The following is a 25,027-nucleotide window of genomic DNA, read 5'->3' as shown; positions in this document are numbered from 1 at the left end:
GATTCTCATTAATCCTACGTATTTGGCTGAAATCTTTGCCTAGGATACGCCTGCAGTCGTAAGAGACGGAATCTCCTTAGTAATTTTAAATGGGGTGATTTATTTTTTTTATTTTAGTAACAAAACAGGTTTAATTTGGATAGCAACATGAAGAACCACAGTATTTTTAAAAACTCAATCCCTCAGATTAAAGCACTCCATACCACTGACATTCAGAATTTACTTAACAGAAATAGTTTTATTAAAAACGAAACAAAAACCACAACCCCCATCCTGGAGGGCATTTACAGCAGCTTTTTAATTGCATAGGTAACATTGTAAGAGCTTTGATAGCCCTCAACCAAAGGGTCAGACATCAGATTTCCTGATGCATTATGCAACTGCACTTCTTTGTAAGTTACTGAGCTCTACACTAGAAATTTGATGGTCTTGATCGTTTTTATGGAAGTCTTCAGGAAGCTCAAGGGACATGCTCTGCTACAGCATATATGCAGACAAAGTAACGACAGTCATGCTCAGCAAGAGCCAGAGCAACATAAATGCCCAATCCCATCTCTTTGACGGAGAACATAAAAATGCAGAAGTATGGCTTCAGTTACCCATTGTATTTGGTATTTCTCTGACATGCTGGGGTGTTAGCTGATGAACGCTTCTAGCCTATTCCTTGATTAGCTCTAAAGGCTGTAGCTGCATAACATCATTTTTATGGGAGTGGGGAAAGGGGGAAGGAGAAGCGTGCCTAGGTCTTGGCTCCTTCAACAGAAGGTGTGGTTCCCCCAGCGTGAGTACAGGATCTTCTCTTAAAAGTCTCATTTGGAGAAACATTTGGAAAAACAGTGATGACATTTTAGGATGGCTGAGGCAAGGTACCTGAAAAACATCAGCAAAGAAAACTGTAAGAGGCAGTGACTTGCCTGTTACTGGCTCACTGCTTTATTCTCCAAGCAGCATTCCTTGTGAAGCTGTAAAGTCCTAGCTCTGACATCTTATTAAGAGGGTAAACACTAACAAAGCAATTCTATCTGAATTCTTTGGCAGTTCTTGAATTATACAGCAGAAGTCATTCCTGCATACTATGACATTTAGTAACAGTGTAACAGGAGAACTAAACCTACCATTAAGTTGGAAGTATTAGAACATTTTCCAGCTTTATTACTGGAAACTGTAACTTTGGATTAAACTATTACTCTTCAGAGTTTTCATCTGTAACTGTAGAAAACTGCAAGTAAATACAACTTTTGTTTTGCTGGCTGAGTCCATGTCCATATCCACACTTGTATACTACTAAAGATTCACAGCTATGAAAAAAATCAAGTCCAAGGGAGTCTTCTATAAAAGATCCCATTATGTTATTTACATTTTCCTCCCAAAAAGAAAACAAGTTTTTAGAAGTTTTAGAAAGAATTTAGTTTCAGGGAATACTTCAGAATATTAGATGTTCTAGTCTAATGTCCTAAAAGCAACATAACACCCAAATTATACCAAATTTGGTGCCACCGAAACAAAACCAAAACATTTCATGCAAGTGAAGATCGAAGGCAAACCATCATTTACAGAGAAACGTCATATGGAGTATGCCCTGCATACTACTTTCCATTTTCTTCACTAACTTTCGTGGTCTCTCCTCTACAGTGAGACAGCATTCATCTATTTCGTCGTGATGTCGTGGCGCTTTGGAATGGATCATCCTGCAATTTGTAAGCAGATAGGCATTACTAGAACTAGCATGGATTCCAAGTCACAAAAAGCAAAGTTATCTTTAGATTAAACTAGAAAGCCAGGTCACTTCATTTCATGTTCTCTGACAAACTTGTTTTTATTGTTTTTGATATCAAGGAGATTATCTATCAATTTAAATGTCTAAGAGACAAATGTGCAGAAAATAGAAACTGAGCTTAAGTCAGTGTGGTCAGAGTGGTTGCTCTGAAATGCAGATGTAACCTAGAAAAGCGTTATTGTTCTGAGCAGCATATACTTCAGTCAAGTTTTATCCATGCACATATCAGACATCATGGTTTACTGACGTTTGCATGAATCAAAAATAAAATTTCTTCTTGCATGTTCAAGCAAACGTAATTGCGTATTTCAGGTACAAGAAGAAGAGACAGCATAGCGGAGAGAAGAATAAGAATACATCACCTCTGAAGTGGTCACTGACATTGTTAAGGGTGTGAACCTGACTGTACGTGACGGTCTGCTGTCTAACATAATGTGTGTTCAGTGCAAAACTGTGAACAGATGTTGTACTCATTTACTTATGAAAAAAACACTTTTCCTAGCAGTACAAATACATACTGCAAGAACAGATTTTTTAAACCTGAAGACAGTAGGGTTTGTTTGTCTTTTTTTGAAGTGTATTTTGATAATGTGCAACAATAAAGCAGTTAAGAGCCCTGAAAAACAGCCATTTTTAAATGCAAAAAAACATGAAAGTCTTCCTTTTTAAAAGAGTAAAATAAAAGAAATGAAAGGACAAAGCCATGTACTAGAAGAGATTACAACTACTTCTTCCCCAGTCAATCTAACTTATTGAAGACATTTCAGGAGTGACAATTAACTGATGAAGAACTGAAGGCAAAAAAGCCTAGATATTTTCCTGGGGTCCCTTTTAGCCTTATTTTTTATGATTATGTATATATTTAATTAAAGCAGGTAATAATAATCTAGTCCTGATAGGAAAAAATAAATATAATAATTTTACTTGGAAATTTTTTGTTTAAATGGCTTCAAAAAAATAAGCTATAGAAATTCAGATACACACACATGCAAAAAGGCCACTATATACCATACCTCATCTGACTCAAAATCAACTCCTCTTGATGTTGTTTGGCTTTGTGAACCTCTTTTACTAAATGAAGATGTAGTTGAGAACCTTGAAACGTATAAACAAAAAAAATTATCAGCATGTTCTCAAATACCAGACATTTTTAATAAATTTCCCTTCAACTTAGATTTGGACCATCAATATGGAATTCAATACTGAACAGAAAAAATAATGCACAGAACGATTCAAATTCTCAAACTTCCATACAAATTCTGATACTTTTACCTAGCTTACCCCAGTCAGTAGACCAACTTATTGTTATATGAAGATCACCCACATTAATAGGCAACAAAACTACATAAGTTCTTTAAGTAATGTTATGAATTAAAAAAAATAAATCTATTTTTTCAGGTACTGTATCAGATCCCTGAATTCTGTCAATTACCAACAAGAAATAAGGCAGTCATGGTAGCACTGACCAAGTAAACACACGAACCTTTGATTTACTTTGGAAGAAGGAGTGATACGAATGTCTTCTAGATCTGAGTCATCATCTATAATATCCTGAAAAACAGATACCATTTTTAAAGCTTTTTCATAGAACTTATTCAAAAACAGTTACATAATTCTGTAGTACAATCACGTAACTATATAATTTAATTTTTTAGAAAAAGTTACTACTTAATTATAATATACACTTGAGAGGGCTTCAGAGTAAAACTATATAATGTGCAAACAATCATTTGATATTCCAAAAAAAACAAAAACCACTCACGTATATACTCTCTGTACCTTAGGCTATGGTCAGAAGTAGAACATGGTCTTTGTATTTCTCAAATAGACCCTGCACCAAAAGAAGGGTCTACAAATTAGCATGCAGAACTTTGCAGCTGGAACCAATAGCTTGGGAACATCTACTGGGCTGGGCTAACATTTTGGCCATGTATTTATTTTTCAAATGAGAAGAGAGCAAAAGGCAGTAGCTGGGTAGCTTCACTCCTGCAGGATGCTTCTTACCTCAGAGAAAGATTTAGATGAATTCTGGAAGGGCTCTGTTTTCAAAGACTTAAAGGCTAGAATAAAATAAATGTAGTATTTTCAAAGTGCTTATGTAATAAAATGCAATGTTACATCATTATTTTCATTAAAGAAAACCTGCTCAGTGTTTGTTTCCTCTGAAGGGAAAAAAAGTCACAAAAGTAAAACAAGCAAACAAACCCCAAACCAAACATAAATTTTGGATACACCTTTGGGTATTTTGTGTGGGATTCACGTACGGATTTATGAGCAGTATTTCTTTTTTCCTATAATACCCAGATTACCTAAGATGTTTCCTCAGAGCCTGCCCTCTGTAGCAAGGAAGGGCTGCTCTCACAGATGTGGCTTAAACTGCAGGTATGTTATTCTTCCCTACTACAAACTGGTGTTTCTAAAACCTACTACAAGAGAAGACTAAATGCATTTTTCTTAAAGCTTACTGAACTTGTAAACATCAGTCAAGTTTAAGCTTTTTAACTACTGAAAATATTCTGCATAGAAAGGATGATTTAAGTCACATTCTTTCCGTGTTTATTCCTTTAAAAAAATGCATACAGTACACAGAAAGATGTTGCCTATTCCCAAATCCAGTCAGATATTCCCAGCACATTTCATTTTACCGCTGGCAACAGCAGGACCTAACTACTCTTTACTTTCTCTCACCACTGTTAGTTATCTTATTTCATTAGAAAGAAAAATAATCTCTCCCAACTGAATTGGACTCAGAGAAATAAAGACAATTAAGGCACTTCACCATTAAACACCTTCAATTACAATATGAGAGCAGATCAGAGCAACGGGCAGAACACAGGCCTACCATCCATGATCGACTTATTCTTGGCAGGGACAGACTTGTAGGTTCTGCTGCTAGTAGCTGACTCTTGGCTAGTGTTTCCTGGAGGAACAATGAACAACATGCAAATCTGTTCAGTGCTCTTTTTTTTTTTTTTCCCCATAAAGTTTTTTCCCCCTTCCTGTGCGATGTAATATTTATATTAAATATTTATATTTAATAGGCTGCCATAACGGAAGTACTGCTATCCCCGTAAAATACACAATCACACACAGCCAAGGAGCTCTTTAATTCATTTTGCTTAGGAAACACATCCCATTTCTTCAATCACCAGCAATAATAAAGTCTCTTGTAAGCTGTATTAAGAAAGAGACAATCTGTACCTCCTCGCTATTCTGATCAAACGCATAATGTTGCATATTATTAGCAGCAACAGAGATCTATCCATGCACTTCATAGCACAGACCTCGCAATAATGGATCTCTTATGAGTCTACTATGTCTCCATAGCTGCAAAGAAAGATAATTTTAGTTTAATCACACTGTGAAAAAGTCACAACTTAGGCCTTGGAAGGCAGTCATCTGTGTGTCATACGGTACCAAAAATATTTGAGAATTTTATTTTTCCAATAGGAGTTCTTAAGCAACAGACGAGTCCCCTTCTAAGGAAAAGAAAAAAGTCAGCAACTATAATGCAAGGAATTTTTTCTTACCTCTTCCCCTTCGAGACGACCCTCTTACTGTTGAATTTTGTCCTCTTGCACCTCTTGCCCTACCTCTCCCCCGACCCCTTCCTCGAGTCACTGTTGCAGGAAGGTCATCATCTGAATCACCGGAGGCCTTCGCCCCTGTATCCATGAGCTCTTCATCACTGGAGGCTGACACAAGAACTGCGTCTTCAGATCTGTGAGCTCTAGCCCTGGTCATTGCCTGAAATGCAACAATAAGTGCTGGAGGAAAAAGAATCCTCAGTGATAAAATGCATCGCTGTTTATCACAGCTAGGATTCAACAGCTGAGGCGTAGAAGATCCAAATCCACAGCTTTATGGGAGGCAAGGAAATCTCTCAAAATGCCAGAGAAGTATTTATTCTGTTTAACTTAGATGTGTAGCTCTTAGCTGTGGAGCTGGTTAATGTGGTTGTTCACCAAACTCCACACGGTCAGCAGTTTGGTGAGCAATTTGCCATCCTATATTGGTTACGTACACCTGAGATAACACACCCTCTGGACTCCACTGAAGACAGTGGGTGCTTAGACAACTACTTCCCATGAAGATATGAGATTAGCAGAGCTGAATCTCACCACAGGCATTCTTTTGCTCAAAAATTTCACTCTAGTGCCACAGAGCTTACAAAAACAAAGGAGCACCAGTGCTGTCAGTGGTTGGGAACTCTTTGCAAAGACATACGACACCTAGATACCAATCTCAGGAATATCTACGATCTGGCTTGCTGATAAGGACAATAGTACCACCAGGTTCACTAACAGTACCAACTTCTTCTGTTAAGATCACTCCCATCCACATCTCTACTGGTGATGCAGTACAGTTTAAGCTGACAGAGCTCTGAAGGTCAGCCACCTGGTTCAAAGCAAGGGCAACTGAACCTTCAGGTTCACAAATTTTGACAAGAAAAGGGATTTCAAAGGCCAAATTGAGCAGTAGCTTGGGCACATATTATACAAAGGATGATTTTGAGAAAACTTCTAATCTGCCCTAAGCAGACAGACACTTTTGGGCATGGTTGACGTCAGTCACTTCATTCATATGCAAAAGTCACTACTCCATTCTTCAATCTAAGTCCAAAACTCAAAGGAGTTACCTCACGAACTTCCTCATCCTCCTCTTCGGCGTTTTTTCTTCTACACTCCCTAAATTTTCGCACCTGAATAAAGAAAAGTTCCCATCAAAATAACAGTTCATTTCACACAATAACCAAAACGCAGTACATCTTGATCTCTGAATTAAAGTCAACCTCCCATGAAAGAGGAAGAGTACAATAACTGAATAATTTGTTCAGAGCCTTTTCACACTAACTATGTTATAGGTGATGCTACAGTTTAAGAATCTCACATTCTGTTAGTAACTCTCCTGTAACTACGCCACTGGAAAGAAGAAAATTGGCACATGAGATACCACGTTCAGGAGAAGCAGAGTAACTAGACAGTAAGGGACAGTGAAATATGAATACCTGTAAAGACATGGCAGAGATGAAGAAGCAAGTTCAAAAGCAATGATATCAGGAGGAGAAACAATGATGTATGTACAGCTAAGATAGCTTGACTTGTCAAGTACAGCAAAGTTCCAATGGGTGAGATTGTATACTGGTTTTTGCTGGGGTAGTTAATTTTATTTATATTATGGTGCTACGTTTTTGATTTCTGATGAAAACAGTGTTGATAACACACCCATGTTTTAGTTACTGCTGAACAGTGCTTACACACAATCAAGGTCTTTTTTGCTTTTCCTGCTGCCCTGCCAGTGGGGAGGCTGGGGGTGCACAAGATGATGGGAGAGGACACAGCCAGGAGCTGACCCAAACTGACCAAAGGGATGTCCCATGCCATGATACTGTGCTCAACGATAAAAGCTGAGCAGAAAAAAAAAGAAAAAAAAAAAAAGAAGGGATGTTTGGAGTTCCAGTGTTTGTCTTCCCAAGTAACCATTAGACACGATGAAGTGAAGCACACCCAGAAATGGCTAAACACCTGCCTGCTGACAGGAAGTAGTGAATGAATTATTTATCTTGCTTCACTTGCACATGCAGCTTTTGCTTTACCTATTCATCTGTCTTTATCTCAACCCTAGAGTTATCTGACTTTTACCTTTCCAATTCTCTTCCCATCCCAGAGAAGGGAAGAGAGTGAGCAGCTGTGGTCCCTAACTGCCTGCCGGAGATAATTCACAACAGAGGGAAAGAAGATATTGGATCAGAAGACAAAAACCAAAAACAAATAAAAAAACCAACACAAAGGTGGCATCAAAAACCTACAGGTGCTGACTACTGTCTCTAGACCCCTCATGAATTAAAGCAACCAGCTAGAGACCAGGTGGGCAGAACATTTCTCCCCTCAGTTCCCCACCAAATTATTGGTGCAAACACAGTGCAAATTTATACTACACAGTGACCTGTCCTACCCTGCTTGAATATTAGCTTACAAGGAAATTCCACAAGTTGTCAGAGAAGTTTATGAAGGGTTACTAGCTACACAGACACCAGGTCTGGCTCTGAGAGACCACAAGCTGCAAGCAGCTAGAAACCAGCAAAGCACCTGAAGTATAAGTTTCCTTTATGTTTGTGCCGTTTGTTTACTTTCTCCCAGACAATATGAAAAACTAAGAACAGATTAAATCTACTATCTTTCCTCACACCAGAGATAAGCGGTCAGTGTAGCCCCAGCCCTTCAAGAAATGAAGGAATTGATTTATGTTTTCCTTTTTCATCTACCATTGCTACTATAGCAGTGAAATAGCACATACGAGTAAGTGCTTGCACACAGCCAGAGAGCAAGTTCTACGTACATTAGTGACATACATTTTTTTTTATTCATGCATGCACAAATAAAGCAAAACTCAGTATAAGGATACCGTAAAACACACTTTTAACACAAGCTTTTAAAATATGCATCTGAAATTTACCACACTCATTCCAGAAAATGAGAGGCAAGTGTCACACGTGCCCTTCACCCAGGCAAAGCTATTAAACCAGCTTTGTGCACCAACTTCTCTACCATCTGTCTTGATCTCTTTTCCAAAGAGTTAAAAGTAACAGAATATTACCTCCTCATCTATTTTTTCTTCCACTGCATCAATGTGACGCTCCTTAAGAAACCTCTGTGTTTTTTCTAGTTGAAATTTCACAAGCTCTTCTATAGCATCTTTCTCCTCTTTGTCCACAAACTCCTGCACTGCTTCTCCCATTCCTCTTTCCGTTAGAAGTGAAAGCTGTACTTTCTTTATAAAAGGGGAAAACAGTTTGTTAAGTATGTGCCAAAGAATGTGAGAAATATTCCTGTTGTTCCAACTAAATAGTACATTTGGTTGGTTTCAAACCAAGTAACCTGTATTTAAGATTTCAATCAGAAAATAGCACAGCAATAAGCAAACATTACTCCTCGTAATACAGTTACAATTCTTTTGTTACTAGCGTGTTACACCTAACTTAGCAGAGTATTTTTCAGATTAGTCAAAGACAAAACATTTCATAAACAGTAAAGAAATGATGATGCTAGTCATACCCAAAATAATGTCTGAAATGTATTACTGAGAAAGAAGCTAATCTATTTTTTCCTAGTCCAACCCTCTTTTATAAACTAAACTAAGACAGACTTGCAAAGACATAAAAAGCTATTAAAAACAGGCACTGAATTATTACAAACGTTAAATTACTTAGTTTTACTGTAACATTTTAAGAGTAAAAATTGGTAGTTACGGAGCTGGGCAAATTATTACAAAGCATTAAGAGCTTTAAGAAGAAGTCTACTCTATTGAAATCAAGTTCTGTAAATACCAATAGTTCTCACTCGTTCATCAAGTCATGATATTCATCAAAATACTCTACATCAAGACATTACCAGAGACACTAATTAGTAAAAGTAACAGAAGCTACTAGTGGTGTTTCAAGGCTGCCCTCCTCTCTACATTTCCTCCCCCGTACAGTAAGAGGAGACATTCTGGAAAGCAACCCCATATGGATAGTGATGTTGAAATAGCAGTTTCTTTTGTCTGTTAGATAATTTCTTGGTAATAAGCATTATATACGCTTCTTAATGATGTTTGATCCTTCCACATGTCCTTTAGGAATTGTATTGTCAGTCGCATCAGAAGTGTAAAACCCTCCCTGACATAATGCTTAACAGGGGAATAAATTTTAAAGCTATTATAAAATAAGTTTACAAAATAGTAACATGTCTCAAAAGAGAAACTGGCTGTAATGATGCAGAATGTTAATGTTGACTTTCAGCAATTAAAGTTTCTTCAGTAGGTGGTGTGTTTCTCCCCCTCCTTCAGAAGGAAAAAAAATAATCTTAATTCCCAGGCCTTGACTTACCAGCAACAATGGAACTGAAGTTTCCTACGTGTCAGATATTTCTGGTTTAACACACTGTGAACATCCATCTACAGCTCTGTGCCACCTCAGGGTGCAAGGATTCGTTTGTTTCCCTAACCAGACAAGATCAGGTGCCTACAAAGCGTGAAGCACAAGCTATCCTAACACAAAGTTTAAGACCCCTAAAATCACATTGGGGCAACAAACACCTCAACCCCACCTTCCTTAATAACCAATGTTAACTTAAAATGTATTATTCCCCTACTGCAAGCCTTCCTGGAACACTGGCGGATTCTTTCAAGTCTTTGTAGGTGCTGAATGGTGTAAGAGGGACAATTTTTGCAGAGTAAGGGGGGCAAATAGATTAAAATCAAACTTATTTTTCACGGATACAAAAACAGTACCCTGTGTTTGACCCTGCTTCTCCTCCCCATGGGATTTACGGATGGCTTACATTCGAAATAGCACCTACTTCTGCACTACTCACCCTGGGTTATGTTCCCTATCATATTCAAAAGGCAAGTAGCCCTTCCAGGGCATAATTTACGCCATCCTAATAAAGGCCCCTAATGTATGTTTAACATTAGGCATGATGATATAAAATTGGGGATCTTTACCTCAGGAACCCTTCCGTATTCTAATAACCTTCTGTAAAGCATGTTCTGAAGTAGCTTCTGAAAGTTATGCTTGATCATTCAGATCAAGCATTTGGGTGGCTGACTCACTGATTATTATTTTTTTACCTCTGAGACTTTGCAGCCCTGCAGACAGGAATAAGGAATAAATCAGGTTTAACGAAAGAGTGGGAAGAAAGAAAACTATCAGGTGCTTTCTTTGTCCTCCCTGCTCTGCTTTAATGTCGAACTGCACTACGCCTGAGGATGCAAATAGACTGCAACGTAAGAAATCATTCTGAGTTGGTAAAAGTAACTGGTATGGCCTCAGAATCACCCCACAGTAAATTAAGGTAGCTTCTCAGAGCATGCTGCCTCACACTTTCCTCCTGTAACAACAGGAGGCATCCGTTAGTGCAGCACAGGCACTGCAAGTAACATGAAGAGTTACCACGATGTTATCAAAACAGCGTATGTTCACATATCCTACACCCTTTGTACACAACAATTACTTGTTAACCTAAGGCATATGCTTTACCCGGGAATACACACACAGTTATATAGGGAATTCATAAAAGGTGTAAGGATACCTTCTCTGCTGTCTGAAAATACTGCTTTACGAGGTCTTCCACTCTCAGTGTCATCCCATCAGAAACGGGTCTGCTGACCAGGTCTCCAAAATTAATATTGCTTCCTAAAACAGAAAAGCATAGTCACACTGTTAGCCATCGTTCACGTAGGAGTTTCCAGCTTGTGTTTATTATCCCAATGAAAGTAATAGGAAAAAAGATTAATACAGGCCTCTAAGAACCATGGTCCCTTTTATATGTAAAGGCTTATTATTCAAACAGTACACTATTCTATGCAAACAGGTAAACTTGACAGATACAACAGTTGTAGTTGTCTTGTACATCTCTAGGAGTTAAAAAAGGTTCTTCTAACTACAAAATGTCTGGAATTAGAAGCTGAGCACTACATCCTGAAGGTTATTATAAGTGAACTCTGGAAGATCAGGACAGGAAGAGAATTGAAAATGCGTCAAAGCACAAGGGACTTTTTATGAGTAACTCTGTTACTAGAGAAGAAACTGTCCTCCAAAGCCTGCTGGTTGGTTTTGAGTAGAAAAGGTTCACGGCTCACTGAGGCTGTCCTGCACTCCCAGGAAACAAGGTAGGAATAACGGAAGAATGACTGTCAGAATCAACTGAGGTTACTGTACGCCGTGAAAAGTACTCTCAAATGACTGCAACCTGTTTCTAGACATTTGCCACATGCAAGCACTAAATGCTGTTTTGTTAGCCTTGGTATATAAGCAGCATTACAAAAGAAACAATAATAACTTCTGAACTATTAAGTCTAAACATCACTCTGCACTGACCAATAGCGTTATGTACACATGTAAAGGCAATTTTGACTGTTTTATTAGCCACCTCACTTGTAGAAGTTATCATATAAAGTAACGCAGAGAACCAAGGCATTCTTTTTAAATTTCCTTTCTGAAGCCAGGATGCACATTAAGCAGGGAAACGAAAATGTATAGATAAAACATGATGCGAGAGCTACCTTGTGTTCTGCAAATGTTGATGAAGTTATTTAACTTGTCAAAAAAAACACAAAGTAAAATAAAACAAGAGCAACACAGCATAATTAAAAAACCTTCACTAAAAGCAGTTTCCATTTATGGGCCATCACGTTTTGAACTTTACAAAACTGACAATGTAAATAAAAACTATCAGTGGAATCGCAGTACTTACAATGCACTGATGTGCAATATTACCAGTTCTTTAGATTAGCACAGTATGTTCTTGTGCAAGCTGTACCTTTATTAGTGACTACTACAAATCCACTAATTAGGCAACGTTTATGAACCATTTATTAAAAATTCTAGGCACAGTGAGAAAAGGCACAATAGTAACAGCTATTATTTGTTTTGCAAAAATGCTTGAATGGAGACATACCTGGAACATGCTGAAAAGCCGAAAGCACCTCAAACACACGACTGATTAGGGCAAACAAAATGCTGCCGTACATTCACGCCACACATCAGATTCTATGATTTGGACTTTTTTAAATATAAAAACAACTCTGAAGCACATCCACCCTATTAGCATTTCAGGCGTAAATGAACAAATTAATTATTTACTACGTCAATAAAATTAAGAAAAAAGAACACCACCTACCTTTTTTCCTACAGAGTAGGAAAAAAAACAAAGCCAACCATCTCCTTCTGAGAAGTTCCAGAAGCGAGATGTTTAATTCCTTTCATGGCAATCGTCATAGAGTCATGGAATAATTCAGCCTGATATGGGGCTACAGGCAACTCAGTAAGATTTGAGGCCAAAGAGAAATGAATTATTTAGCAGTAACTATCATAAAGATCCCATGATGAATATCAGAATTTTTAGACAAACCCAGGAATCACTTGGAATAGAACAGAGATACTTGTGCAGTATCTTACCCTTAATTAGGACAATATATCTTTACTCCTCCTGTAACCCATTAGATGGTAAACAACATGGTTTAGTAATGGCTAGGTAATGAAACAATAGAAGAAAAATGAAAATCAAGGAAAGGGAATGATTCCTTCCTTTCAAATTACCATTTTTTGCTTTTTGCTCACGACGTCTGAAGAAGTGTATGATGTCTTTTGGGTTAGCCACCTTATCCACGTACTTCTGGCTAAAACGAAAGATGCTGAATGGCTCAAAGCCACCTGTATAATCAACCTAAGGGAGGATTGAAAGAATTAAAAAAGGAAACAAACAGAAAAAAGAGAAGCCAAGCAAAGCAAGCAAGCTTGTTATCCTTCAAAGCAAAAATTAAAGTAAAAAAAAATCAGCCTAAAATTAATACTTTATCATGCCATGGAGAATAGCTAATAAGAGTCCAGATTCATAACTTGTTCCATTTACTATCCTTAAGGAAAGCTTTCATATAATAGGTTAGGAACCAACACAGGACAATATGACTTAAAAAATAATAATCTTGGTCACCTTACTCAGACCTGCAATGAAGTACACTGATGAACAATCTCATTCTTTACCATGCAATGTTGGTTATATCACAGGTTAACAGAGTCAAGGTATTAAAGCAGTTTGTATTTGCCTGTAGACAGTAAGAAATTCTACGTATTTATACAGTAAGCATGATTTTGCTTTGAAACTTTTCACAGTGACTTTTCAAAAACAAAACCCAAACGGAACGTCTTACTCGTAATCTTATGAGAGGCTTTTCCGGCTGGCGTGGATTTCCTAGGCGTTCTCTTTCTGCATTATCCAGCATCATTTCAACCTACGAAGCAGAAGGAGGATTTCAGTTCCACTTTACCCTCATAAAGACGCCTGAACCCTTCAAATATAACTTGCTTATCTTTGAAATACAGCTTAGTCCAGCAGCACCTACATCAGTGACCATTCATACTATTTTACTCTGTAGCCACTATCCTTTGCTCGAGTTCCAGTTCCAGGGAAAAGCAGAAAGAGTCAAATACAGACCTAAGAACTGAGAGCAATCAATGAAACTGCCTTAGTCACTTGGGCCATTTCACACTGCACAGCCCAGCTCCCAGGGTTTAGGTGCATGTATTTACGGTGGTTCCAAAGGGCACATCTAACACTGTCCCATCCTCAGGTAGGAGTTTCTGTAGAAAGATGACATGCCCCCCCCCCCCCCCCCCCCAAGTGGTTACAGCTTGCTTTACTATGTCATCCTAGTCTGGAGGCCAAAGCTGCAGTGAGTATCACGGAATTGGCCTCTGGTGGCAACACTGCTTAACTCAGTCTCAAATAACACTGGAAAAGAAATAAGGTTTATCTTCCCCTCTTAAAACCTTCCCTGCCCACATGCTGTTATCCATAAACCATTAGCATTACAAGTTACCTTTTCCATGCAGAATGCTTGTATTGCCTGAGTTACTTTAGGATTGTCAGGATTAAAAAGATCTGGATGATCAGCTAGGACAACATCCTCCATGTAGAATGTTCGCACTGTTTCCAGAGCAATCTTGTGCATTTTCATTTTTTTTCCTTTAACATGCAGCAAACCGATGTGTCTAGGAAGAGAAAGTTCTCTGAAGTTTATATCTTCCACTACAAAAACCTGTCCTAAATTTATGTTTATTTTACAGGGGCCAAAACTTAAAAGCTATAGCAAGTTCTCAGATATCTACTTCAGGGTTGGCACTGCCCAACTTCAATCCCATTATATTCAGATTGTGTTTGTTCTTTATATAAGCAGATGTACACAGTTCATGTATTCCAATTTATCTGGGTGTAACCCCTCTTGGATAAGTTACATTTGCTTCAAACGTTAGGTTTAGTTCTAAACAAACCAAACTTATCCCAGGCACTGATTCAATCTACTTCATTTGTTATGTCACACTGATGTTAATCCACACTGTAACACAAATCCATTTATGCTTAATAAAAGTATTTTTCTTTTTATATTTCTAAACACAACACATGGAAGGCAAGAGGTAAACAACAAAAGAATAAATAAAAACACACACACTTCTTCACAGCTTCTCCAGGGGACAGAGATGTCACCACCGCACTTCCCGGCTGAGAAACATAGAAATTTTGCTGTTCATTTGGGACTGGAGCTATTTTACACTCATGTTCATGACCCCACACAACAAGATTAATAAAGTCATCCAAAAACTGCTCTGGAATGTAGTTGGTGGCTCCATGTTTGCTCCTGTACAAGAAAAGAGAAGAATAATTAGAATGTGTACAGTCACGGGTGAGCACAGGTGGGGAGCGAAGGAGGTGAAAACCAGCGGTGTGACTTAAAGCGATAGAGAAGCTCCAGCAAAAATATCTGACATACATTTCACATCAGCTACTCTTCAAGGTTTTTTCCTTATGCAATTATTTGAAGTGTCTGGGTAAACAAAAAGGCAACTTACAGATTTAAACCATAAAGTTAGTTAATTTGCACAGGGAAGGTTTTCAGTAGCATTTTTTCTGTTCTGGATGAAGCTCACTCTTTTCTACTTCCCTCATTGGACCTCCCTTTTCTTTTTAATTGGCTTGCAAAGCTTTCAGTTATCTTCGATGTGAATGCTTTTATAGCATGAATTTTTTTTGTTTGTTTGTTTTTTAAATGGTGAGGGGAAAAAAAAAAGATAAAATAAAAAGATATAGGACATACCAGCCTCTATCCCTTTCCACAAAATGGACGAAACGAAGTAAGAGAGAGTTCCCTTCAGCCTACTGGACAGAGAGCAATACACAGGGTTCCCAGCTCTATTTGTTTACTTCTGCCTCACCATTACTTCCCACACGAGGACTTCAGGAAAATTCATGAAAAATTCTATTAAACAATCTGGAAGAGAACTCTGCCTGTTCCTCCTGACACTGCTGGGAGAAGCGTGCAGGCAGAAAGAACACACACTGCCTATCCTCTGTCTGAGACACCGTAAAGGATATGAATGCAAGTGAAGACACAGCACTAATGAAATTATAGTTCAAACAAGCATAGAAAATGGCATAAGAATTTTGCTGCTCTTTCAGCTGTAACACGCAGACTTAAGACTTAATTATACACATATTACACTACCTACCCTCTCTCTTCCCCCCCAACTATGAGAGTCTGGGAAGCAATTTCCCAAGATCTCCAACTCATTTATTTCAACTCTTTTCCTTGATGATTCTTCTCTGAGAACAGCTGTAAATATTGCTTTTACAGGGGAAAAATCTTTAAGTCAGCTACTTGCAAGAAGCACCAGCCACCATAGCTGACTTTCCCTACTATGCTTTCCAAAGCAGTTTAATTAAAACAAACAACAAAACCCCACAAGTTTAGGTCACCCTAATCCATTGGTACCTGTTTTGATGAATCACAAACAAGTTAAACCAACTGTCCTCATCTTCCTTTGGTCTCAGCATGGTTACTTGTTTATTGACAAACATACGATACAACCTCTCGTCTGGAATGGCTCCTGTAGTGGACAAAACGATACATCATTGTTGTGTGGTATATGCATGACACAAAAATATATCAACTCTTGATAGGTATCAAGAGGTATATATCGACTCTTTATTTTATAGCATTTTAATTAGCCACTCTGTTAAAAAGACCATAGGGAATACAACTCTGTGGCAAGACCAGATCTTCATTTTCGTGACCTAAGAAGTCTAAGGCATTGTTCTGTTTGAATTCATAATAAAGTATAATTTTTTTATTTTACCAGACAGGCTTCTGAAAGTAAGATTTGGAACTTGAAATCTACCTTTAAATAACTGCTAAAAGCAGTTTTGTTAACTACATCAAGTTTAAAGCCTCTTGTCAGTTTTCTGTGCTGAGCACACTATGGGCAGAATTAAAAATGTGAGGGTTTGTTTTTTTTCTTGTTGATGGAGTAAGTAGTATATTTTGTTGTATGGTGGACTTGAAAACCAGATTCTACCGAGACCTTAAACATCTGTAGAAATTCTCTAGAAAACAAGAAATAAACCATGAATTCTACAAAGTCTACACTTTCCCACAGAGCAGGAAAAAGAATGCAGCAGTTCTGAACTATCTGTCACCAGCTACTTCCTTAATGTTTTTAAGCAAGTAGGGAAAGAAGAGGCAACCAACCCACATCCAGACATAACTTTTATGATAGACTTCAACAAAATCCCATATGGAGTTTATACCTTTTGTACATGAGCAAGTGCTCTGTAAATCACAGAGAGTCAAGAGTGTAGAAAATCCTGGAACAAGTTCAAAAAAAAAAAATCTCACCAACATTCTCGAACAGCAACACCTCCACTTTAGAAAGTTGCTGTGTTTCTCAATAGCACTTTTGGGCATACGAAATTTAATTGATTTTTGAAAACTTTTATACCATGGCATTAGAACACTCATCGTTACCCTTAGAACATAAAGCAAACTCTAAAGTATCTCATCAAACACATGGAATCATGGCCAAATAGGACCTAAGATACAACCATAAATGTTGCTTGGAAATTAGTGCCTAAGCATTCATGACTGGACATAAAATAAGGGGGAAGTGAAAACCTTAATAGTTAACCTCTCTAAGTGGCCAAATGTAACCACTCAAAGAGGTGAGGGTAAAGGGGAAGATGAAAGGGAAAATAAGATGGGACAATTAGAAGATTAATCTGTAAAAATGGGACCACGAGATCAAGAGGTTAGCATGTTAAACTCACAAAGTACGGACACAGCTGGTGCAGCTGCATTTCTAAGCAACAACACTCTCACCGAATTGACACACCTTAACTTACCTTTCCTTAGACATCTTGTGTTTACTGCAGCACAGGATGTTTATTCCAACTTATTTCAGAGCTGTTAAGCTTTGTTAATACACAAACAGTTGAGCCACAGTCTGGCAGAAGAACACTTACCTAAGCCATACAGAGCAATTTTTGTTCCACCCTTACGCAATAAAATGGGGCTAATATCTATTTTCTCCACAGAAGCTGAACGCCCAAAGTGATTCACCAATCCTGCACAGCTTAAAATATCCAATGCACACAGTGCATCTGCCTGTGGAAAATAGTAAGAAACAAATCTAAAATCTGTAAACAGGCTATTTAGCCTTTAAAGTCTTAGTGAAACAGTCTCAAAAGGGAAAGAGAACATCTTTTCTTAAAGATCTTCTGCAGTTGGAAACCCCACCACATATATTACCATTTTTAGTATTCACTGTTACAGAAGCAAAGCCTTCTTCCTTATTACAACTTTTCCCTCATTTTAACAACATGAAATTAAATATTAATTCATTCAGAGAAAACAAACAAACAAACAAACAAACAAACAAACAAACAAAAACCAACACAGAAACCCAGCCAGAGTCTCTAGAGTATTACAGAAAATTATCTGGTTAAGCTAACTACTTCATAGTAAGGCTGAAGTTCAAGTTTTGCTGTTATAACACCCATCTCCACAATACACTGCTATTTGATATAAAACACAGAATTCTTAACTCAGAATATGCTTTCCAAATGTTCTTTTTTTGTGTGCTTAGTTTTAGATATTTACTTTCAAACAATTATTTCAGTTATTATTAGTTTTTCTTCTTCAAAAATAAAAGTTCATGTAATTGAAGACGCCTCTCAGTTGTACATGCAATCAAAGCACAAGTCCAAGTATCAAAATTTCCTTTCCTTAAGAAAAAGGCTTTCAGTCTTCATAGAAATAATTTGTTCTCAAAACTTTCAAGGGACAACAAGGGCTGTCACTTCTTGGTATAAGAACAGATTCTGTTCCCAATTATCAATGTTTATGGAAACTAAGAAATTTAATATAGTACGTATGGATACCTTAATTTCTTTCAATTCTTTTTAATACCACACTTAAGCTGTTGTCACTAATCAAGAGGACTTCTAAAGAAACACAAAATATTTATGCAGAGTGGAGCAACTGACTAAAACTAACCTGTTCGCCACGAACTGTATTTCTATAAAAGCCTGTATTTCTACAATACTGGTTTTGCAACACAGCAGTATAACTAGGATAATAATTACCCCTGTTGGATCATCGTGATTGCCATGAATACTAAAAATCGGAATAGAAATGTTGAGATTTCCATCTTGGTAGTTCACCCATGGAAACCTGAACAAAAAGAAGTAAAGTTAATTTGTATCTGCAAATCTGTGTACAGATAATTCCCAACATTCTCTTCAAACTACTGTCATCACAAACACACGACAGTGGCACAAATGATTACCAAGTGGCTATGTATAAGTTTAAGCTCCACAGCATAAGAAGACTCTTATTCATTGTCTTGAACTTCCTACTAGGAACATTGTAGCAAACATATATATATATATATTTAGACTGGGTTGTGCAGCCTTTATTTACACACAAAGAACTGTTTATTCTAGCACAACACTCCATTTAAGTTGGTTTACTTGCAGGATACAACCTAGTTTTTACTTAAATATATAAATTATTACAACACATTCAGAAGTTTCTCAAAAAACATGGTGTACAGTCCTTTACAGACTTAAACAGTGAAAGATGACAGATGAAGCGATCCTACCAACTGCCCCATACAAGCAAGCCTAAAGCTTCAAAGTTTCAGTCACAGAGGAAAAGCATTAAAAAACAAAATCACAACACATTCACCCCATATGAAAACGAAACACGTGGTGTCATGATTTATAGAAAGGGACTTACTTGCTGTATTGAAAATTAACTGCCTGATCACTCAAAATCTCAAAGTGAATAGGACGATCACCCATGCAGTATTTTCTCAGCGACTCTAAACAAGAATGTATTGTTTTCCTGGAAGGTTTGTTGTCATGAAAGAGGTCCCCACCTAATAAAACAAAGTCCACCTGTATATAACAAAGAGCTCTATTATTTTAATACAACATTTTGTATTACTTTGAAAGACCTATAAGCAAATCGATTAAATTAATTCTGCTAAGGAGTTCCACATACCTCATACCTGGACTTCTAGATAAAATGAGTCTGTGGCTGTAGATATTGGTATTTAATTTTCTCATGAAACAAACATTATATATATATACACAGTTTTCAGAATAATTTAGTTATATATATATATATATATTTTTAGTAGACCATTTATGAAGAGCTATAGAAGAAACAATGGATGGTGTTTAAAGAAGGCAGCAAAGTGTTTTAATAAGTGTCTCTAGATTGGCTCCTGAACCTTTCCTTTGATGGGCCTGAGGAATTGCTTTATCTTTTCATTGCTACTGTACCAAGGGGGATGAAACCAGTGCCTCTGTTTGCATTACTTTGAAAGAGTACTAGTTTCAGGTCAGCTTTTGAAACAGCATAGAAAATACAAAAGTCAACATTTCAAATAATTTGACTAAGAAATCTTAGAAGCTTTTCAGGCTCTACATCTGTCTGTATCTGAATGAAGGAATATGCATTTCTTTTAGAAATGTAACTGGTTGCAATAACGTGTTTGATATTAGTAAGGATTACAGCAGAACTAAGCTTTGTGGTTTCTGGCAGGTTGGAACGGGTTTTCCACAGTCTCTCTGCTTTACTTTCTAAAAAGCAATACTTACTTCATTTTTTTGAGCCTGTTCCAAGATTTCATTAAAAGTTACAAACGTGTCATTTCCACGCACTGGGTCCTTCTCCAAGTAGCCAAGATGAATATCAGTAGCAATCAGTATTTTAAAGGTATCTTCATCATCCCTGAATTAAACAGGAGAATTTGTTGGCAGAATACTTCAGAATTTCAACACACTTGATTAAGATAAGCAGTTCTGTCCAAAGTTATTCATTACACAGTAGATTTAGTATAGAATTCTATCAAGATATCCTTCCTGTAACACTCTGAAAACATTTCATTACATTACTTGCAAATGGCACTCGACCAAACAAACTGGTTTCAAAACGAGATTATCCCAATCAGTCCGCTTTAGTGAAGGGCTGCTGATATCTAACGAAAAACTAAATCATGGAATCATACAATCATTAGGGTTGGAAGAGACCTTCAAGATCCAACCATCAAGTCCAACCATCCCCTTACCACCACTATCACCCACTAAACCATGTCCCTAAGCACCACGTCCAACCTTTCCTTGAACACCCCCAGGGACGGTGACCCCACCACCTCCCTGGTCAACCCGTCCCAGTGCCTGACTGCTCTTTCTGAGAAGAAATGTCTCCTCATTTCCAACCCGAACGTCCCCTGGCACAACTTGATGCCATTCCCTTTAGTCCTATAGCTAGTTATCTGCGAGAAGAGGCTGACCCCCAGCAACTTTGCAGGTTTTCCGCCTTTAATTTGGGGAATAGACGTTGTACTTCTCCGTTTGCACTGGTAATTATGAAAATACAAAGGGAAGTACGATGTTCAGAAGGCCCTGACGGGAAACACAAACGCACGTCTGAGCTGTTAACTCATTCCCAGTGCACAAAATCCTTGTTATCCGATGTGAAAGAAGAAGCACACAGAGACAGGAGCTTACTGCGAGCTGAGGGCGCTCATCTTGCTGCCAGCACGCCTCGCCACAGGGCTCCGGGCACAGCGCAGCGAGGCAGGGCACAGAGTTCCCTTCTGTTTTCACGGATTCCGTGCAAACCCTGAGGGACGAGAACATAAACGGATTAGAAGGAAGGGCACAGCAAGCTGAATTGGCAATTATTCGGTCTTGTACTAAAAAAAAAAAAAAAAGAAAAAAAAAACACAAACACAAACCCAAACGCTTGGTCTACCCACCGACAGCCGGGCTCGCCACCCGCCCCCTCACGCGGCCTGGGGGCTGAGGAGAACCGAGGAGAACCGAAAGGAGCCGAAGGGGGGCCGAAAGGAGCCGAAGGGAGCCGAAGGGAGCCGAAGGGGGGCCGAGCGGAGCCGAACGCACCCTCAGCCTAACGCGGGCCCCGGGCGCCTCGCGCCGTCTCCATGGCGCCGAGCGCCGCTCTCGCGAGACTTCCCGGCTCGCTCGCCGGCGCGATTGGCCGGCCGGGCCTTCAATCACGCCCGCCGGGCCCCCGGAAGGGCTCCCCGCGCAGGTGAGCGCGTAGCCCCGCCCTCGGGGAGGCCGTGCTGGGAGGGGCAGGTGCGCTGGGTGAAGCTAAGCAGGGCCGGGGGGGGGGTGAGCGTGGATGGGAGACCTGTGGGGGCTCGGTGCGCTGAGGCAGGCGGTGGTGCTGTGTACGGGTAGGGACGGGGAAGCCGAGGGGGTACCGGGGCGGGCTCCTGCTGGCTCCAACCGAGCCTCCGAGGTGCTGGGGTGGGTGTTGAGGCCCTCCCTGGGCTGTCCCTGGAGGGCTGTGGTGGCCGGGAGGCAGGGCCGGGGCGTGAGGGGCAAATGGCGGCTGCTGGGGCGGCCCTGGCTCTGGGGAGAAGCAGAAACTCCGCTTCAAAACAAAGCGTTTCGTCCAAATCTTGTGTTTATAAGGTGTTTGTGGTCTTAGGTAATGAAATATATGCGTAGTCTAGCGTAGTCTGCAGCTGGTATAATTTCTAGTACTGGATTATGTGGTATTTTGTAGCATGAGTATTAATGGGGAGTTCAACAAGTGCATGAATAACTTAAACGTTATTATATCTCTGTTCCTTGCAGATGCTGCCTAAAAATGAGTAAAAGCAAACATACCGCTGAAAAGGACGTCGATGAAAGAGACGATGACAGCGACGAGCTAGCTGAGTACACGGAGAGCTTTAACCAGCTGGAGCTGCTGGAAACGCACAGGCACTTGATTCCTGTGGGCACGCAGAGCTGTTGGTCGGGGCAGTCGGATGACGAAGATGATGAACAAGAGAGAAGCGAGGAATGGTATGAAATGCAAGAAAAAAAGATGGAAAAAAATCCAGAGAAACTGCTGCTCTGGGCAGCCGAAAACAATCGGGTAAGACATTTATTCAGTGTATCACCAACAGGAATATTAACCTGAATAGACGTCTACAGCTTCTTTCACGAACAAAAACTTCCCTGTATTCTTCTTTATCTGTCTGAACTACCTTGATCCAGGTTTTGCAAGGCACTTTGAAAAGCATCTTGCTTTTTAGTCCACATGCTAAAATATTTCTGGGTCAATTAGCTTTTAGAAGAAACACTTTGATTGTAGTTCAAAGTTAAAATAACAGTGCTGTTTTTAAACTTGTATAAACCAAAAGCATGCCAGAATCTTTCTTCAAGGCAAGTAAGCCTTTTAACTGGGGTGGAGAGGGCATATCTGAAACTTTATTTTCTTCAAAGCTACTTGTACAGATAATGTGTGACTGTTTTTCTATCTCTTTACTGAAAAAATAAAAAACTTCTTATCCCCTAACTTCCAAGAATAAAACGGAGATTCCTGTTAGGTAGCTTATTACACCCATGTGTGTGTTTATTTTCATTGATTGCCTTTGTTATACGCACAAGATCCACCTGTAGTTCTGTGGAGGCATGTGTTTCTTAGTGATTGGGGAAGTCTAAGGCACTGCAGCTAAATGCCCAAAGCTAGGCGCGGCAAACCGTGGTTGTGTGTTTTTGTGGCAGTCTGAGCTGGATATCTGTTTATTTTAAGTAACCATAACTGGTTTCATCTTAAAATTTTGTGTTACGTAGTCCTGAGACTGAGAGAAACTGCTTTTTCCTAAAACATCTAAAGTTTGGTAGAACAGCAGAAGCAATATGTCTTGTTTTTAGAGTTTCATAATAAATTACCCATTTCACTTCAATAGCTGAGTACAGTGAGGAGGCTCCTTTCCGAAAAGCTGGCCCCCATCAATGCTCGTGACGAAGATCAATACACTCCTCTCCATCGAGCTGCCTACAGCGGGCACTTGGACATGGCACGGGAATTGGTTGCCCAAGGGGCGGACGTTCACGCACAGACGGTGGATGGCTGGACGCCCCTGCACAGCGCGTGCAAGTGGAACAACACGAAAGTGGCCTCGTTCTTACTTCAGCAAGGCGCAGACATCAACGCCCAGACAAACGGCTTGCTGACACCGCTGCATATCGCTGCGGGAAACAAAAACAGCAGAGAAACCCTTGAACTTTTGCTGATGAATCGCTACGTGAAAGCAGACCTGAAAAATAATCTGGATGAAACTGCCCTCGACATCGCTAGGAGGACTGATGTATATCACTACCTTTTTGAAATAGTAGAAGACTGCATAAATGCTGTGACCCCTTAAAAGTTGTGGTTAAACTTGTGAATGTGGGTTTTCCTACCTCTTGTCTGTCATGCAGTGGTCTGCATGCTTGTCAGTGGTGGTCTGTCCCTTCGCAACAAGGCTTTCAGTTAAGAAACTTGGGTGTTCTTCAGCCAGGTTACTTTCTGCAAATCAACTCAGTGGTTTCCCTCATACTTTGAAATGTTATTTCTGTTATCAAGGTAGTCAGAAAATCTCAGTGATTTCAGTAATTTCAGTGAGTCTCTGTTTAATTAGTGCAAATTTGAAGGGAACTTTGTAATTGGTCCAAAACAATGTCAAAGCAAGAGGGAAAACTGGACTATTTATGTGAAAGAATTCAGGCTTGGTTATACAAAATTTATTACAGCTCCAGAGAAAATTATTTTTTCAGAAATTTAATTTTTTTAAAAATTGCATGAAAGCTCAGTATGAATGTAACTTATTTGGGTGATATACAAAATGCTGTGATCTGTTGTAAGGCCTATTATAAAATAAAACTGTCAACCCTACATATTTTATTGTCATTTTTAATTGAAAGCTCAATAACTGATGCAATTGCTTGTTCATAAATCAAAAGAATTATTCCCAGGAACTTCAACCGTTTGTGGATGAACAGCCAGCATACTATTGTGCCTAATTAGTTACAGCCAGTATTGCTAATTCTAGCCAGTCAAATCTGTCAAATCTTTTGGATCCCAAACTCAGATTTGACTGCCATGACTTAACCAAACTGAAGTTGGTGGGGGTTGGTTGGTTTCTTTCCAGATTTTGAGGCCGTTAAAATGCGCTTGAGTACAGCTTCTCTCTGTAGTCATGCAAACTAGAATCTCACTGGTTTACAATTAAGGATTGGGACTCTTCATCTGAGGTGTTCTTACCAAGTCTTAGCACTGAGCGCTATTTGGTTTATCTAACAGGAAAAATGGTAAATAATGCTCTGTGTTTTCACAAGAGGCATTGTAATTTGCTTCTTCTGTTTGTCAGTTCAGCCTTTCTGCTAACAAGTGAAAAATCCTATGATTTTTGAAGTTTTAGAGTTGAACTTGCCTGTGCTACTGTTCACATCAACTGTGTTGGTCTGCATCTCTCAATCTTTCAGCTAGTTTTGAAGAATCAACATCTCTGGATTATTTAGCTGTGAAATGTCCAATAATGTATACTTCCAGTCTTCTCCACCCCTCCTTGGTTCAAGTGCA

At 39.0% G+C, this 25,027-nt stretch overlaps 2 protein-coding genes across 9 annotated transcripts; one reads left to right on the top strand and one right to left on the bottom strand.

The window, feature by feature from the left end:
• Nucleotides 1–79: 79 nt before the first annotated feature.
• MRE11 (MRE11 homolog, double strand break repair nuclease) lies at nucleotides 80–21,624 on the bottom strand. Of its 6 annotated transcripts, none has more exons than XR_013942620.1 (21): nucleotides 21,399–21,624; nucleotides 21,169–21,283; nucleotides 20,257–20,389; nucleotides 19,388–19,548; nucleotides 18,733–18,820; nucleotides 17,611–17,752; nucleotides 16,085–16,199; nucleotides 14,768–14,953; nucleotides 14,138–14,309; nucleotides 13,469–13,549; nucleotides 12,858–12,984; nucleotides 10,849–10,952; nucleotides 8,375–8,548; nucleotides 6,417–6,479; nucleotides 5,308–5,524; nucleotides 4,620–4,697; nucleotides 3,782–3,837; nucleotides 3,261–3,328; nucleotides 2,791–2,872; nucleotides 1,555–1,688; nucleotides 219–870 (listed from the first exon to the last, which is right to left on the bottom strand). XR_013942620.1 is itself a non-coding variant. In XM_080571290.1 (21 exons), exons 2-20 carry the CDS (start codon nucleotides 21,186–21,188, stop codon nucleotides 1,644–1,646), a joined length of 2,112 nt encoding a protein of 703 aa, XP_080427416.1. In that variant the 5' UTR covers nucleotides 21,189–21,283; nucleotides 21,399–21,624; the 3' UTR covers nucleotides 219–870; nucleotides 1,611–1,643. The 6 variants fall into 6 exon arrangements, 5 of the variants coding, with proteins under 5 accessions (XP_080427415.1, XP_080427418.1, XP_080427417.1 ...); XM_080571290.1 differs by having other exon boundaries at nucleotides 1,611–1,688; XM_080571289.1 differs by having other exon boundaries at nucleotides 80–1,688.
• ANKRD49 (ankyrin repeat domain 49) lies at nucleotides 21,569–24,340 on the top strand. 3 transcript variants are annotated; one of them, XM_080571393.1, is made up of 3 exons: nucleotides 21,569–21,715; nucleotides 22,270–22,555; nucleotides 23,373–24,340. In XM_080571393.1, exons 1-3 carry the CDS (start codon nucleotides 21,606–21,608, stop codon nucleotides 23,829–23,831), a joined length of 855 nt encoding a protein of 284 aa, XP_080427519.1. In that variant the 5' UTR covers nucleotides 21,569–21,605; the 3' UTR covers nucleotides 23,832–24,340. The 3 variants fall into 3 exon arrangements, with proteins under 3 accessions (XP_080427519.1, XP_080427521.1, XP_080427520.1); XM_080571395.1 differs by having other exon boundaries at nucleotides 21,668–21,762; XM_080571394.1 differs by lacking the exon at nucleotides 21,569–21,715 and adding an exon at nucleotides 21,761–21,863.
• Nucleotides 24,341–25,027: the final 687 nt, after the last annotated feature.

The sequence above is a fragment of the Anser brachyrhynchus genome, assembly GCF_964034855.1.
Source record: "Anser brachyrhynchus genome assembly, chromosome: 1".
Lineage (NCBI taxonomy): Eukaryota > Metazoa > Chordata > Aves > Anseriformes > Anatidae > Anser > Anser brachyrhynchus.
Note: the sequence above shows the minus strand (reverse complement) of the source record. Positions and strands in the feature narration are given on the sequence as shown.